Source organism: Castor canadensis, chromosome 11 (genome assembly GCF_047511655.1).
Source record: "Castor canadensis chromosome 11, mCasCan1.hap1v2, whole genome shotgun sequence".
NCBI classification, from domain to species: Eukaryota; Metazoa; Chordata; class Mammalia; order Rodentia; family Castoridae; genus Castor; species Castor canadensis.
The window spans coordinates 109,160,198-109,177,650 of NC_133396.1; the positions used below are offsets into that span (position 1 = coordinate 109,160,198).

The 17,453-nt window shown below is 37.2% G+C and overlaps 1 protein-coding gene across 1 annotated transcript in view; it reads left to right on the top strand.

Moving 5' to 3' along the window:
- Them4 (thioesterase superfamily member 4) overlaps positions 1-15,826 on the top strand; it is a 35,431-nt gene extending 19,605 nt beyond the window's left edge. The window contains exons 5-6 of the mRNA XM_020179834.2: positions 13,093-13,217; positions 15,220-15,826. Of these exons, the coding sequence (XP_020035423.1) occupies positions 13,093-13,217; positions 15,220-15,260 (166 nt within the window). The 3' untranslated portion in view covers positions 15,261-15,826. The remainder of the gene's footprint in view (positions 1-13,092; positions 13,218-15,219) is intronic.
- The last annotated feature ends 1,627 nt before the right edge of the window (positions 15,827-17,453 follow it).

Sequence of the window (17,453 nt, forward strand, 5' to 3'; positions counted from 1 at the left end):
GAGGTCACCCACTATTATTGTTTCCTAACCTATCTGTCTCTTTAATGTCCAGTAGTTTGTTTTGTGAAATTGGGTGCACCAAATTTCAGTGCATATATGGTTATGGTCATCATATATTCTTGATGGAGACTGTTCCCTTTATTATGTAGTGAACTTCTTTATCCCTTCTGACTAATTTTGGCTTGAACTCTTTCTTGTCAAATTTATGAGCATTGCTACTCTTGCTAGCTTTCAGAATTTATTTGCATGAAATATCATTTTCCATCCTTTCAGTCTTTGTCTTGGCCAGTGAGATGAGTTTCTGGCAGACAGCAGTTGGGTCTTGATTTTTTTTTTTTCATCCATTCAACAATCTGCATCTTTCACCTTCAGTTTTAAGAACAACTTTGCTAGATGTAATGATGTTGCTTCATGGTTGTTTTGTTTTAGGACTTGAAATTGATCATGATGCCCATGCCCTCCTGGCTTTTAGGGTTTCTGTGAGAGGTCTTTCTTTATAAATAGGTTTTTCTTTGTAAATAGCATGACACTTGTCTTTTGAAGTTTTTAATATTCTTTCTTTGTTCTGTACTCTTGGCATTTTAACTATAACGTAGAGAGATTCTTTTCTGGTCATGTCTATTTGAGGTTCTAAATGACTCTTATCCTTGTAGGTCCATTTCTTTCCCTAGATTTGGGGATTTTCATGTTATAATTTCCTTGAATAAGTTTTCTGTATTTTTAGTCTGTATCTCAGTTCCCTCTCCTATACCACAGATTCATAGATTAATCATGTCCCAGAGGTCTTGAATATTATAGCCATGGTTACTTTTTTTGTTTTATTTATTGCTATTCCTCAACCTTGCCTTCAATTCCTGATATTCTTTCTTCCACTTGATCTAGTCTGTGGTGATACCCTCTACTGTGTTTTGATTTATTGAGCTTTTCATTTTACAATTTCTGTTTACTTGTTTGATTGTTTTCAAAATATCAAATTCTTTGCTGAATTTCTTAACCAAGTTGTTGAATTTCTCATCCAAGTCTTAAATTGACTTCTTTACTTCATTGATCTTTTATGTGAATCCTCTTTGGGTCATTGATTATTTTTTAAGCTAAACTTTTGAATTCTTTGTCTGGCATGGATGCATGTCATATCTTTAGATTCAGTTATTGAAGAGTTCTGAACTTTTGGAGTCATCATGTCACCTTGCTTTTTCTTATTTCCTATATTTCTGCATTGTGATTTGCACAATTCATCTGTTGGGATGAATCTCTCTTCTGTTTTCATGTGGGGGTGTCCTTAATGAATAGTCTTCTCGTAAGGGCTCAATTCCCAGTACCACTCTAAGAGGAGAAAGCAAACCACTGTAACAGCAACAACACCAAAACAAACCACACATAAAAATACAGTTAAAACCATTAAAGATTACTATTACACTATTCATAACCATAGAAAAGAGAATGGCAAAAATAGTAGTATAAATAATGAAGTTAAAAATTAATAATAAAAGATTGAAATACAAAGAGGTGCAGGGAGAGAGAAAAAAGAAAGAAGCAAGTTTAAATAAAAGGAAAAGAATGTGAGGAAAAGAGTAAGAGTTTTTTTAATCTAATTACAAAATTTAAAATATGTAAATAAAATTAGATAAAGCCAGGGCTGAGCACATAGCTCAGTGGCAGAGCACTTACATTACATAGTATGCGCAAGACCCTAGGTTCAATCCCCAGCACTACACCAAAAGGAAAAAAAAAAAAGATAAAAATAAAAACAGGACTGGGCTCAGTGGCTGCTGTCTATAATCCCAGCTATTTAGGAGACTTGGCGTTAAAGGCCAGCCTGGGCAAAATGTTAGTGAGACTTTCATCTCAACAAAACAAACGGCGTGGTTGTGTGTGCCTGTCATTTCAGCCACGTGGAAGGTAATAAATAGCATAGTTGCCAAGGCCAGTCCAGGTAAAAAGCAAGACCCTGTCTGAAAAATAACCTAAAACAAAAAGGACTGGAGGTAAGGATCAAGTGGTAGAGTGCTTGCCTAGTAAGATCAAGGCCCTGAGCTCAAATTCCAGTATTGCCCCCAAAATTAAAAATAAATAAAAACATACAGACTCAGGGGCATGGCTCATGTAGTAAAGTTCAATCGCCAGTACTGCAAAACACAATTTAAAAAATAAGAACATAAAAGATTTTGCAGAATAAAGTAAAAACAATATTAAGCTATAGTAAAAAGGAAAAGAGTTGTTTAAAACTTTAAAAAAGAAAGAACTGGAAAAAAGGCAAAACAGGTCCTATATGGGGGGTTGGTATCAGTGGAAGGGGGGAGGATATAAGGAAAAGATGTAGGAGGGTGAATATTTTGGAAATATTGTGTATACATGTATGTAAATGGGAAAATGAGACCTGTTATAACTATTCCAGGACTGGACAGAGGGAGAATAAAGGAGAATGATGGAGAGGGTAAATTCAGCTATGATATAAGAACTTTTGTAAATGTCACAGTATACCCCCAATACAACAATGATTAAAATAAAATAAAGAATTGAGGGGAAAAAAGGAATTACAGAATCTTTCTGGGTCCTTTGATATTGAAATCTGCCAAGCCTGGGGGTTGCAGAGAGGTGATGGTCATAGCTGGAGTCTATTGTCTGTCATTCCTCTCTGTTACTACTGTACTGAATGTATGCAGGTTGAGGGCCAGGCCAGTTAAGGGTATATTGTCAGTGTCTAGGCCTCATTCACTTTAGAAGCTTCACTTCTTTGCTTATTAGCAGCCACTGGTGGCCCCAGTGAGTGTATAGCCTGTGGGCCAAGCAGTTTCCCATTGGCTGCAGAGACCCACCCATCCAATTTGTACATCCAGGGTGGCAGATGTCCAAACTGAGGGGTATCCCCCTAAATGTGTTGTGTGTGGGTGAAGCAAACAACACTGAGTTTTCATTGGAGGAGGAACCCTGAGGGAATCAGGCACTCTGCCTGCTGGTCTCTGCTCTTCTAGTCCCTGCACAGCAGTAAACCACCCTGCAGAAGGGAAGAAGCTCTGGAAGCTGAGCAGTCACCAGCCACCAGCTTCCATAGTAATTAATCCACAGTCAGTTAGGCTCACTCCTTGCCATGGGAGTGGGGCCGCCAACCACTGCACCTTCCACAGTCAAAGCTCCCTGCCGACCTCAGCATGTCCACATCTGACCCTCCCTTTCCCCAGACTGCCTCTTGTGGCTGTCTCCCACCTAGACACTGTGGAAGAGTATCCCAGGCTCCCAGACTTGTGATTGTTCCTTGTTTTCATATCCCAGAGTAACTTAGTCTCAATAAATTAGCCACCTCTTAAGATGGTGCCTGGCTATAGCTCTCCAAGATATGGGAAGTAATACAATTGATTTCTTCTCCAGTTCTAGCCTGCCACACAGGGGAGACACTGTCACACCAAATCCCTGCACTGGATTTTAGATTTGCAAGAACTGTGGAATTCTTCTGTGACTAGAACTTCCAATCACTTGTCACCAGGGCTCCCTGGCTTATGTTGTGATTGTGGCTTCAGCTTCTCCTTCCCTCTGGGAAGCCTTGGTTGGAGCTATGGATTATTTCCTACTTTTCTGTGTGTCACCTTTCTTTTTTTTTCCATGTTTTTTAGCTGTTCTGATCCCTCTTTTTTGATTCCTGATGCTTTTTCTCTTTCCTCAAAATATAGTCTCTGCTTTGCTACCCTGACCTATCTCATTCATGAAATCACACACTGAGGAACCTTCTAGTCCTCAGTGGAGTGCCAGAGCCAAGCGCCATCTTGAGAGGGGGCCAATTGTTTAAGACTGAGCCACTCTAGGGACCTGAAAACAAGGAATAATCATGAGTGATACCCTCACAGTATCGGGTAGGAGATGGCCATTCATCTGTCAGTGGACGTTTTGGTTGTTTCCACATCTTTGCTATTGAGACTAATGCTATAGTGAACATTGGGGTGCTTATATCTTGTCAAGATTCTGATTTCAATTTTTTTGTGTAAATATTCATAAGTGGGATTGCTGGATAGTTCTATTTTTATTTTTTGACAACCTTCTACTGTTTTCCATAGCAGCTATAATAGTTAGTATTCTCACCAATAATGTGTAAGGGTTGCAGTTTCTCTACCTCCTCACCAACACTTAATGTTTTTGTGTGGGAGTATGTGTGAGTGTGGGTATGTGGTACTGGAGATCAAACCCAGTGCCTCCTGCATGCTAAGCATGTGCTCAGCCACTGATCTATATGTCAGACCTATCTTTTGTTATTTTTGATAATATCCATCCTACCAAGTGTGAGGTGACATTTCATTGTGGTTTTGATTTGTACTTCCCTGATGATTAGTGACATTGAGCATCTTTTCATGTATTGGCGATTTGTTTGTCTTCCTTGAAAAAATATCTATTGAAGTCTGCCCATTTTTAAATGGGTTATTGCGGGGGCAGAGGTTGCTATTTAATTGTGGGAATTACTTATATATTAGAAATTAACCCCTTACCAGATACATGGTTTTACAAATATTATCTTCCATTCTGTAAGTTGCCTTTTAACCCTGCCACTTGTTCCTTTGCTATGTAGAACCTTTTTAGTTTAATGTAGTCTCATTTACCTGTTCTGCCTGTGCTTTTGATGTCCTATCCACGAAATCATTGCCAAGACCAGTACCATGAAGATTTTTCCCAGTTTCTTCCAGAAGTTTTATAGGCCTTATGTTTAAACCTAGAACTCTTTTGAGTTGATTTATGTCTATAGCATAGATATGGGTCTAAACTTACTCTTTTGTGTGTAAAATATCTAGTTTTCCATTTGTTGAAGAGACTGTCTTTTGCCCATTGTGTATTCTTTTTTTTTTTTTTGGCAGCCCTGGGGTTTGAATTGAGGGTCTGACGCTTGCTACGCAGGCACTCTTACCATTTGAGCCACTCCACCAACCTTTTTTAGTGGTGGGTTTTTTCAATATAGGATCACTTGAACTATTTGTCTGGGGCTGACTTCAAACGGAGATCCTCCCAAACTCTGCCTTCTGAGTAGCTAGGATTACAGGCGTGAGCCACTGGTACCTGGCTCCATTGTATATTCTTAGCACCCTTGTGCCTGAGCTCTTTATTGTGTTCCACTGGTTTATATGTCTGTCTTTATGCCAGTACCATACTATTTTAATTTTTATAAATATATTCTGAAGTCAAGAAGTGTGACTCTTACTAGTTTCTGTTCCAAGATTATTTTGACCATTTGGAGTATTTTGTGTTTCATACAAATTATAGAATTGCCTTTTCTATTTCTGTAAAAAATGCTATTGGGATTTTGACAGGGGTTGCAATGTATCTGTAGATTACTTTGGATAATATGGACATTTAATAATATAAGTCATCCAATCCATAAACACAGGATATCTTTCCATTCATTTGTGTCTTTAATTTTTTTCATCAGTGTCTTGTAGTTTTTAGTAGACAACTTTTTCTACCTCTTTAGTTAGGTTTACTCTAAAGGATTTTATTCTCTTTGATGGTTATAAATGGGATTGTTTTCTTAATTTGATTTTCAGATAGCACATTTTAGTTTATAGAAACACAGTTGAGTCTTATACATTGGTCTTGTATCCTACCATTTTACTGAATCCATTTATTCTAACAATTTTTATGTGGAATCTTCAGGATTTTCTACATAGTGATTTTGACATGTGCAGACAGATAATTTTGCTTCGTCCCTTCCCAATTTGGATACCTTTTATTTCTTTTTCTTGCCTAATTGTTCTGGCTTGGACATTCAGTGCCATATTAACATGATAAAGAATATATTAAGTTTTTTGAAGGTATTGCCATGTTCCATGTTTTTAAAAAGTTTTTTTCCATGTTCAATTAAAGTTGAATAATGAAATATAACATTCTTCCTCAAAAACAAATTTTTAAACATTCATTTAAAATCAAGCTGAAATAAAGTATTTGGATTGCACTTTAGCTCAAAAGTGTTTGTAAACCAGGCATGGTGGCGCACACCTGTGCAATTCCAGCACTCATAAGGCTGAGCCAGGAAGATCACGAGTTCAAGGCAAGCCTGGGCTACTCTAAAACAGAGATACTCTGTTTCCAAAAAAAAAAAAAAAAAGGCCAAAATAGAGCATTGAATGATAATTCAATTACAGTTTAGAATTTAATATTTATGAGGCCTCATCCTTTTATATAAGGTCATTTAGGTTTGTAATAAACAAATTTAATCTGACCAGATGATAATCCTTTAGGATACTAAAGGTAACAACCTGGGATTTTAGTCCCAGGTTGGGACTAAAATTTAATTGAAGATAATCTCCAGTGGTGATTGAGTTTCAGGTGCCTTAATCCACTTCCTTGCTTCCTAAAAAGAAAGATTTTTCATTAATCACCTCAAAGAATTTCCACCCCTCTTATCCACTTGACTTATTTTCTTATAGCTGGCATATAAAGAAAGACAAAGATTATAACTAGTGGTGACTAGCCTGCTGAAAGGTTTAGTAGCTCAACATGCCTATAACCCACTTATCACATATCAGATGGGAAACTCTCGATTGGATTTGGAGTACTAGGATTTGAACTGAGGATCTCATACTTGCTGGGCAAGCACTCTACCACTTGAGCCACTCCACCAGCATGGATTGGATTTCTTAATGCTATGTGGCAGATAAAAAATACTGAAGAACATTTCCCCTTCAAAACAAGTAGCTCTTAACTGGGTGCCAGTGGCACATGCCTGTAATCCTAGCTACTTGGGAGGCTGAGTTTGGGAGGATTACTGTTTGAGGCCAGCCCAGGCAAATAGTTGGTGAGACACAATCTCCAAAAAATGACCCGAGAGTAAAATGGACTGGAGCGGGGAGGAGTGGCTCAAGCAATAGAGCACCTGCTTTGCAAGTGCAAAGCCCTGAGTTTATATTCCAGTCCTACAAAAAAAAAAAGTAGCTCCTCTACCAAATACGTAAGTAAACTGCCAAAGTGAGTATCAGCAGAAACAATAAATAACAGATTTAAACCCTCAAAGACTTAAAATATCATGTCATAGCATCAAATACATGATATAGAAGAACAAAAGATGAAATCTCAAAAGGAGAAAGCAACAAGAAACTAAAATTATTAGGCATATTTGCTATAGAACCTACTAGAACTTTTAGAAAGGAAATTGTAGTTGTTTAAAAATAAAAACATATCAGTGAATAGGTTAAAGAGCTATTTAAGTACAACTGAAAGTGAACAGAAATATAGAACTGGAAAAATTACCCTGATGAAGCTATGCTGAGAAAGCCCAAAACCTTTTCTCTGAATCTGTTTAGAAACGCAAAAACTTTGTTTTCCTGTTAAAACTACCCCACCTTGTGGGCAATCTGTATGGAAGGGTTTCACTACTGCCTGAAGGATGTGAAAGCAAGTGAGGTAAACATGAATTCTTATGGATGTAAACCAGAGGAAATACTTTCTGGTTTTTTTTTTTTTTTTAATTGTTGTGCTGGCATTTACAAAGGTTCTTAAAATATATTAAATATATCATAGTTGAACTCACCCCCTCCATCATTCTCCTTTATCCCCCCTTTCCACCATTCCTGGAATTCAACAGTTCTCATTTTTCCATTTATATGTATGTGTACACAATATTTGCACTATATTCTAAGTATTAGTCTATTACAAGTATTTGAAACAAAACTTTATTTGAGGTTTTTATTTGTTTGGTTTTTTGTTTTATTTTGTTTTTTGCAGCAGGGTCTTGCTGTGTAGCCCAGACTGACCTCAAACGCAGGATCTTCCTACCCTCCCTAATGTTGGGATTATGGACATGAACCACCATGCCCAGCTTAAATTAAAAAACTATATTCACTAGTGTTCTTTAGGAAAAGAGGGAAAATGGGGTAATCCATAGGCTTTTGTTTTGTTTGCTTGTTTTTTAGTGTTTTAAGTTGTTTTTCATTCTGATTTTTCTTTCCAGAAGCTCAGATCACTTCTAATCTTGTGCATTTGGTTTCACATTTTGAAAACTTGTTCCTCTAAATATACAATTAAATCCTGTCCTGTGTTTTTTCACTAAAATTCAATTAGATACTTTATAATTTTCATGATTATAATCTCACATCACAGTGAACCCTCAAATCATTTCTCTCTACAAGATAATTTCCCCTTCCCTTGAGATTTATTCAAGAGTTTATTCAATAGATCCATATGCTCAGTGATGGTGATAGCGGTGGTAAAAACACTAAATTCATCACTAGCTCCATTGTTTCAGTGTGATACTGAACTCTGTCCTACAAATACATCAACATGTCAGCCTCAGTAAGTTGATATATTTTACAGATAGAACAAGCGCAAATGCAAAATGGGAAGCAGAACTTTCAATCAGACTGACATGGTTTGAATCCCATGTGTGCCAACAAATGGACATGTAGCTTTGGCAAGTTACTTAGCCTCTCCGGGCCTCACTTTCCTCATCCATCAACAAGAGATAATAATACTTAGGGTATTATCAGCATGACAACTAATATATTTAGAGCTAGCAAATTAATGTGTTAAATGGGACTTTAAAATTATTTTCAGATGAAAGGGTAGGAAAGGGAGGAATGGAAAATAAAATAAAAGCTTTAAACTATAGAGGACAAACGAAAAGTTATAATAACCTCTAATCAGCATTCTAGAAGAATATGATAGGGAGAATGGAAGAGATCCAGTGTTTGAAGATGCAATGGGTTGAACACATTCTAGAACTAAAAATGATGAATCCAGAGATATAGAACACACAAGCAAGATAAGTAAAAATAAATCTATAGAGAGAGATATTACAGAAAAATTATACAATACTGAAGACAAAGAGATCTTAGAAGCAGTTAGGAGATAAAAGACAAGTCACCCATAACAATACACCATTACACTAACAATAAATCTCCCAGTAGCAACACTAGAAGCTAGAAGTCAACAAAATATCTTCAGTGCTGAAAGAAACATTTCAACCTAAAATGCTCTCAGCAATGCTAAAGCTCAAAGTGAGGGCAAAGTAAAGATGTTTTCATTTATACAGAAATAGAGAATTATTACGGAGCAATAGGACAATACCCAGGTAACTCCTAAATGAATTATTATTCAGAAAGAAGGAAAGTAATCCCAAGAGGTAGGAGGATGAAAAAAGTGAGCAAATCAATTGGTAAACCCGTAGATGACCTAAATCTAAGCAGAGCCTTTCTATAAGTAATCATAATGTCTAAATTTTGGGGTAAACAAAAGGATGGCTAAAATACTGGACAAGAACAACATGAAGTGTGGGAGATGGGAAGCAGAATTAATGGTCAGGCCTCCTTGTATTTTTCAGTGAGGAGGATGATTAACATAAAAGAATGTGAGGGTATAACTATACCTAAAACAGTAGAAGAACATAAATCCAATACATTAAAAAAATTCATATTTTTTTTAAAAAGGCCAGAAACAGTAAGTCAGACATAAAGCCAAAATAAAATGGTAGAAATGAATCTAAATAAATCAGTAATTACACTAAACTATAAATGAACCACCAAACTATCAGTCAGATTATAAAACTGAATTTTAAAATGTAAAAAGTCTAGGAACTATATATATGAGGCATTTAAAATATGACACAGAAAGGTTTTAAAGGAAGGAAAAATATGCTAGGCAAAAGCTAACCAAGAAAACTGAGATATAAAAAAATAAACTGTTGAAAAATTAATACTGGGAGCTGGCAGAGTGGCTCAAGTGGTAGAGTGCCTGCCTAGCAAGTATGAAGCCCTGCATTCAAACCCCAGTACCGACAAGAGTAATTAATTAACTAAACTAATTAATATTGGAGCCATGCACCAGTGGCTCACACTTGTAATCCTAGTTACCCAGGAGGCAAAGATCAGGAGGATCTCGGTTTGAAGCCAGCCCATGCAAATAGTTTGTGAGACCCTATCTCAAAAAAACCCAACACAAAAAAGGGCTGCCAGAGTGGCTCAAGTTGTGGAGTACCTGCCTACCAAGCATGAAGCCCTGAGTTCAAACCCCAGTACTACCAAAAAAAAGTTAGCATTGGGGATAAAGAAGAATAGTTCTAAATATTAAGAGTCAGTTTAATAGACAATAATTCTAAGTCAATTACCTAATAAAATAACTTAAAAGTATGTAAACAAAATTGATAGAATCATAGGGAGAAATTGACTATTCTACCTTTATAGTGGAAGATTCCAACATGCTAGCCTCAATTATTGATAGGTCAAGCAGACAAAAGATTAGAAAACATAAGATTTAAATGCCATAAGAAACCAGATACACATGTAGCCTGTAGTTCCAACTACTTGGAAGACTGAGGTGGAAAGATCAACACACAAGATAATAAGTGTGATTTGTTTGGGCAGCTATCATGGTGAGAGAAAAACACATTTGCAAAATTGATCATGTATTGGTTCATAAGTCAAATCTCAATAAAGAATCAGAATTTTAAGGCCAAGTTCTCTGTAAGAATTTTTTAAAACCTATAGTATATGAGGGTAATACTACCTACTATAACATACCCCTACATTTAACTATCATAAGCCAATAGACTTTTATGTTTACATAATAGCCCTTGTGATTATCCCTGTCAGTGAGAGACTTAACCCATGAAGTGATTCATAAATCTGGCTCCTTCCCAAGTGTGGCTTCTCTATCTTCTGTGAGCCTCAGTGTCTATTCGACTATTCAGACTCTCTAACCCTTTACTCTTTCTGTTTGTTTAGACAGAGTCTCACTATGTAATCCAGGCTGACCTCAAACTCACTATGTACCCCAGGCTAACCTTGAACCCGTTATCCTCCTGCCTCAGTTTCTTAAGTGCTGTCATTACAGGCATGTGCCACCATGCCAGCTTCTTTAATAACAGATTTTCCTGAAATTGTTTCCATTTCATCTAAGTTTTCAAATATATTGAGAACATATATGAATAACATGAGTTAAATAATTTCAGTTGTTTTCATCTCAACTAAATCTGTAGTTTTGTCCTTTTGGCCCTAATACTATTTATGCTTGCTCTCTCTCACTCTCTCTTTCAATCTCACTTGCCAGAGATTGCTATAGTTTTTTTAAGGAGCTACCTTTTGGCTTTGTTATTAAACCTTTCTCATATATATATATATACATATATGTGTCTATATACATATATATGTATGTATATATATATGCACACATATATGTAGTTTTTCTCCATTTCAGAATTTTGTTATCTTACCACTTACTTTTCTGCTTCTAATGCAAGTCTAACTAAATTGTCTAGCAAAACTGGATTAAGGAAAATTATATAAAACCTGCTTTCTGTGCCAAACTAATCTGCACCTAAGCTAGTTATAGTCAGAAAATTATACTCTGTAAACATAGTTATTATTTTCTATTTTCTTCATTTTTTAGACTCTCTAGTAATCAAGGACTTTCTATTGCAAAGGATAAAAACCAACATTAGCTCATGCAAAAAAAGGAATGTATTGGCTATGTGATTGAGAAATAAAAATATGAGTGGGTCCGAATATTCAAGGATACCTTCAGTGGTTCATGTCTGTAATCCTAGCTACTCAAGAGGCAGAGAACAGGAGGATTGGGGTTCAAGGCCAGCCCAGGCAAATAGTTCAAGAGACCCTATCTCAAAAATACCCAACACACAAAAGGACTAGTGGAGTGACTCAAGCAGTAGAGCAACTGCCTAGCAAGCATGAGGCCCTGAGTTCAAACTCCAGTACCACCAAAAAGAAAGAAAGCCTTCAGGAATCTCAGCCATGCTTTCCTCTGGGTCTGCTTCATCATCAGGCAGCCTTTTCCTATATAGTAGCGCAATGACCACTAGCTAGTCTTATATCTTACAAGCCTAGCAACCCCAGCAAATTTTTTAAAACCACAACAGCTGCACGGGGCTCCAGTGCAAGTTCCAGGATTGACTGTTTCAGCCTATACCCACTCCTACAACTAGTTACTTTGGAGGATGGGGGTATTCAACTGTCAACTCGGGTCAACCTACATGGGCCAAGGAGGGGGAGAAGTGATTCTCCAATGACGGGTAAATGAGTATATGAAAGAGAAAATAAGGTAAAGGATAGGGAATAGATAAATGAAGGGAGTAATGTTAATAGAAAAGAGAGATGCTGGACAGGCAAGAACACCTAATGTCCCCAGGATCTTGGTAAATCTTGAATTGGATCAACAAAAGAACAAAGCCTGGTTGTTACATCAAGAGGTTTAGGAAAATAGCTAATGGGAGTAGGAGTATTAAAAGGTGATAGGAGGGAAAACTGGGCAGAGGGATATCACTGTAATGATTTCCTTTCAGCCGAGAGGACTTCCTTCATCCACATGGTGGTACTATAGGAACACAAACACATTTCCATGCTCTATCTACTTTGTTTTTGCCAACTGAAATTTCACCTTTAAAGAGATAACTTTTTCACTGTGGTACTGTATCTCCTAGATTCCCAAAAGTGACTGTAGACACTAGTCACATGTAGCTATTTAAATTTAAATATAAATTAATTTAAATAAAATAAATTTAAATAAAAATTCAGTTTCTCATTCATACTAACCATAATTCAAGAACTCAGTAGACACATGTGGCTACCATATTGGATAGCTCAAATATGAAACAAGTATATTATCACAGAAAATTATAGTGGACAGTGCTGGTTACAATAATAAGCTACTACCAGCAAGTTTGTTATTAGGTGTCTTTCTTATGACCATGACTGTAAATGGAATTGGGTGAGAACTTTTTATTATGACAGAAATGAGAGAAGCTAACAAGGACCATCCCATGACCCTGTTCTTACTTCTTTAAAGGATTTCAGCTCCCATCAGATTATGCTCTGGGTCTCCAAATGGAACAGTCTCTACTGTCACAGAGTTGGAATCCCTGGTGATTTATTTGAATTCAACCCAGAATGGCAATGTGGGACCCTATGGCCAAGAGCCACCTGAGAGCAGTGGTGCTTGGGAAAAAGACATGAGAGACTGTTGGTGTTGCAGCCCTTAAAGAATGTTTTACCTAAGGCAGTCTGTTCATTAGTATCAGATACCATAAATTTCCACCTTATCATGTACCTGATCATATATCAATGTTACATATCTTTGATAAAACTCAATTTTTCCTTTTTTTCCCCTTTGCAGACCTATCCCCCTTTGTTCTGTTGTGGTATTAAAGAGCCAACTTGATAAAGTTGAAGGAAGGAAACTTTTTGTTTCTTGTAGTGTTCGAAGTATTGATGAGAAGACCCTGCACTCAGAGGCAACAAGTAAGAAGCTGCCATTATCTCTTTTGGGGATTGGATTGGCTTTAGGTTAGGGTTTTATTTTGTTTCATTTGTTTGCTTTGGTTTTGTACCCATCCATGCCCAGAAATTCTTAATTTCCTGACATGCACAGGACAAATTCATTCTTATACATTGCTGGTAAAGGCTATTGCTAATATCTATCAAAAGTACAAATTATGTGCTCTTTGGCCCATTCCCACAACTTTATTTCACAGATCAAATGTAAGAATTACAATGTATTAGGTCGCTAAATGGTTCCAGTGTTTGTTCATTCCAACATTATTTGCAATAGCAAAAAAAAAATGGCAAGACATAGATATTCCTCAATAGGGGATTGGTTAAAGACTAGTTCATCCCTAACTATATAGTGTATGTGCCACAAAAATATTGTGGAATATTGTGGTGCCATAAATAAGAATAAGAAGGCTCATACAGTGATAAGAAGTTTCATATAATGATTTGAAGCTATCTCATTAACATATATTGAATGAAAAATACAAAAAGCAGGACAATAAATATAGTATGTTATCACTAATATGAAAAATAGAGAAATCTCCCCATTTCTTCCCCCCCTTTTCTTTCTCTTTTCCTTTGCCTGCCCCTTCCTTCTTCCCTCCCTCTCTTCCTTCTTTATTCTAAGAGTCATTAGATGGAGTTGGGCATGATAGGCACAGTGATGAGGGGAGATCCCCCAGGGAATGGTGACTACAGTGGCCCAGCACAGTAACAGAGCCTGAGTAGGTGTCTGCATAGGAGGCTGGCCCCAGGTAAGAAAGGTGTCCAGGGAGAGTGGCAGCAGTTATGGAAGCCAGGTTCATACTGTCAAAGAAGAATTACAGGTATAGAAAGAGAAAAAAAAGAGAATGAATCTGTGGTTACATGGCAACCAGAGACATTGGACTGTGTGTTTTCCGAATCTTTTGCTGTTGCATATAGTGTTGTAACAAATATTTTACATGTTGTCATTTTGCATATATTTTACCAAATTACTCTCCAGTAATTTGAAAGGAATACATCTTTGTACTTGTCTCACAATTTTTCTGCAAGCTTAAAATTATTCAAAATAAAAAGTAATAAATAGGAGGGAAGGAAAATATATGCATATGCTTGAATGCACCTAGATTACCTCGTGAAGGTGGCCCACATGACTTGATTCTTCTGGGAAAGGGACTATATGCTCTTTTGTTCCTTTGAAAAGTGGTTATATGAATAAATTACCAAGTTAGGAGCTGGATTTTATGGGGCCCAAAGCTTATAAGAAGCCCAGTTTTTTTTTTTTGCAGGGGGGCAGTATTGGGGTTTGAACTCAGTGTTTCACACTAGCTAGACAGGCACTCTACCACTTGAGCCACTCCACCAGCCTTGTTTTATGCTGGGTATTTTTGAGATAGGGTCTCATGAACTATTTGCCCAGACTGGCTTCTAATCACAGTCCTCCTAATCTCTGCCTCCTGAGTAGCTAGGATTATAGGTGTGAGCCACCAGTGCCTGGCTGGTTAATTTTTTTATATCTTGTTTAAGAAATTAATTTTTCCCCTAAATATTGGCAATTTTCAGGAATGATGGATAAAAGGAACAGGAGGGAGATTGTGAATAATTTGAATCTACAGTTAATTTATAATTCCATTCCAGGCTGAAGCTTATAATTCCTATCTCACTAAACCTTGCCATAACATAAAGGTACCAGATGGCTCAGATGTTAATTTGCTTCTTTTCATTCTGTGGCTGTCTCTTAAAGGAAGTGGTAATGAACTATGAAATAGCCAAGTAGTACAGGACCTGTTACTGTGGGGGAGGTAATACTGTACTGTAACATTCAAAAGTTGATTCTTAATTTGACTGAAAAATGAGAATGTTTAGATAAACTGAAGGTACATACATGAATTTAAGTGCCTTACGTTTTATGTGTCTTTCTATTTACAGTAGTCTTACCAGATTGAAGTCAGTTGACTTATAATAATCTTCTGTTATTTTTTTCATTTAGGTTTATTTATAAAACTAGATCCTAATAAACGTTTGACATAAAAGAAATTCTGGTAAATTCTACACCATTCTGCTTGAGGCTGTCCCTCCTCCAAAAGCAGTTGTCCCCACTCCTACTGTGCTTACCTGCTGCAAGATCCTCCAAGGTGAGCCTGCTAACACTGACTCTTCAAAACAACCTTCTGAATATGACTCCCAGACTCTCTTCCACCTTCTAAACTTTTTAACAGGAAGAAACACTCCCTATGAGAATATCAACAATTCTTTATATCTCTGTAAGATAAAATTGTGGTTCTCCTGAAATTTTAACAGATTCCTTCAAGTTACACAAGCATGACATCTACCCACTACAAACAGAAGAAAAATATGTACTGAAACTTTTATTACAAACTTGGAAATGCTAGAAAATTAAATGTATAAATAAATACGTGGAGTTGTATGGGAGAGTGCACATGTGTGCATCTGCACATGCATTGTGAGTTATAAAGCTAACTTTGTTGTATCTGAACAAACAGATCTGTTTGGGCAGAGTAGGAAGCACACCTAGTTCTATTGATATGGATAGCTGAAATCTTTTGTCTGGCATTAAACCTCTGTACCATTTTTAACTCAGGCTGTTCTGTTGTGTCTTACCAGCAGTTAGTCATCACTGGAAGGAGACTGTATTAGTTTCCTAGGGCTATAACAAAGTTCCAGAAACTGAATGCACAAACTTCAAGCAACAAAACTCATCTCACATTTCTGGGGGCCAGAAGTCCAAAATTAAGGTATTAACAAGAACATGCTCCTTGGGAAAGTGCTAGGCAAGAACTATTATATGCCTTCCCAGAGGAAGTCTCAGGTATTCCTTGGCTTGTAGACACAACACAATTCTCCCTATATGTCTCTACATCATCTTTCTTTTGTGTATTTATTTCTGTCCCTGGGTCCAAATTTCCTTTTTTTATGAGAACACCAGTCATGTTAGTAGAGCCTACCTGAATGACCTCATTATAATTGATTGCCTCTGTAAAGATTTTATTTCCAAATAAGATAAAGTATGAGACGCTAGACATTAGGACTTCAACATTCCTTTTGGGACAGGAAGACATAATTCAACTCAGATAATACTAAAAATAAAGTGGGATATTAACATTCTGGAAAGCATATTTTGCTTCCTAATGTAAACAACAGATTATTTGACTTCAGTTTCTTACCTTTCTTTTTTGACCCTTGTTGAAAATTTAGGCCAAACCATATGAAATTGCTATTTTTGAAAATCACAATGGTCAAATATTACCAATTTCTCATGGCTCAACCTAATAACTTAGGGATAGCCAAATGGCACCCTACCAGTCACTCTTCCACAGCCAAATGATCAGCTAGAGTGCTTCACTGCCAAAGTCAAACACTTGACTTTGGGATGGCCAAGCCAGAGGAAGACCCAAGTCCTGAAGGTCTTCCTGAAGGTGCCTCTGGTGCCCACCTGTGCTCCTGTGCTGCTACAGGAAAGGCCCACAGATGAGAGTGGGGCCCTAAGGGTTTGAAGCTGGCAGCTTCTCCATGGAACCTCCAACAGAGCTTGGGGAAGTACCTGGGAGGTGACTGGTCTCACAACTTTGCAATTCACACGTCTGGCAACAACTACCATTTATTCCCAGTCTTTCAACTGATCCTGAAACCTCAGTCAGTGGGCTGTTATGACAACTGTATCTCACAGCTTGCTTTTTGTAGAACCAGACTTTTTTTTTTTTAATATGAAACTAAAGGACTAGGCACCAACTGCCATCTAGTTTTATTCAGCTAGTAGACAAGAAGTTTAGACAAGGAAGGTTCTTTACTCTTGTCATTTGGTTTATGAAGCAAAAGAACCTAACTGAAAAAAATCTCAGTTGCTATTAACACAGGGGTTCCCTGTAGCCAGTGAAGGAAAAATGGTTTCCCTGCTTCGCAGCAGACTGTAGGTTTCACTAATCCCTGGCATTTTTGCCTTCATCAGTTTGTATTTAATAATATGTATAGGCTGTGTTAGTTTTTCACTGCTGTGACAAGTAGAAAAACAATTTTTTTTTCATTTATTCATATGTGCATACAATGTTTAGGTCATTTCTGCTCCCTTCCCCCACCCCGCCCCCTCCTTCTACCCCCCCACCCCCTGGCTTCCAGGCAGAAACTGTTTTGTCCTTATTTCTAATTTTGTTGAAGAGAGAGTATAAGCAATAATAGGAAAGACCAAGGGTTTTTGCTAGTTGAGAT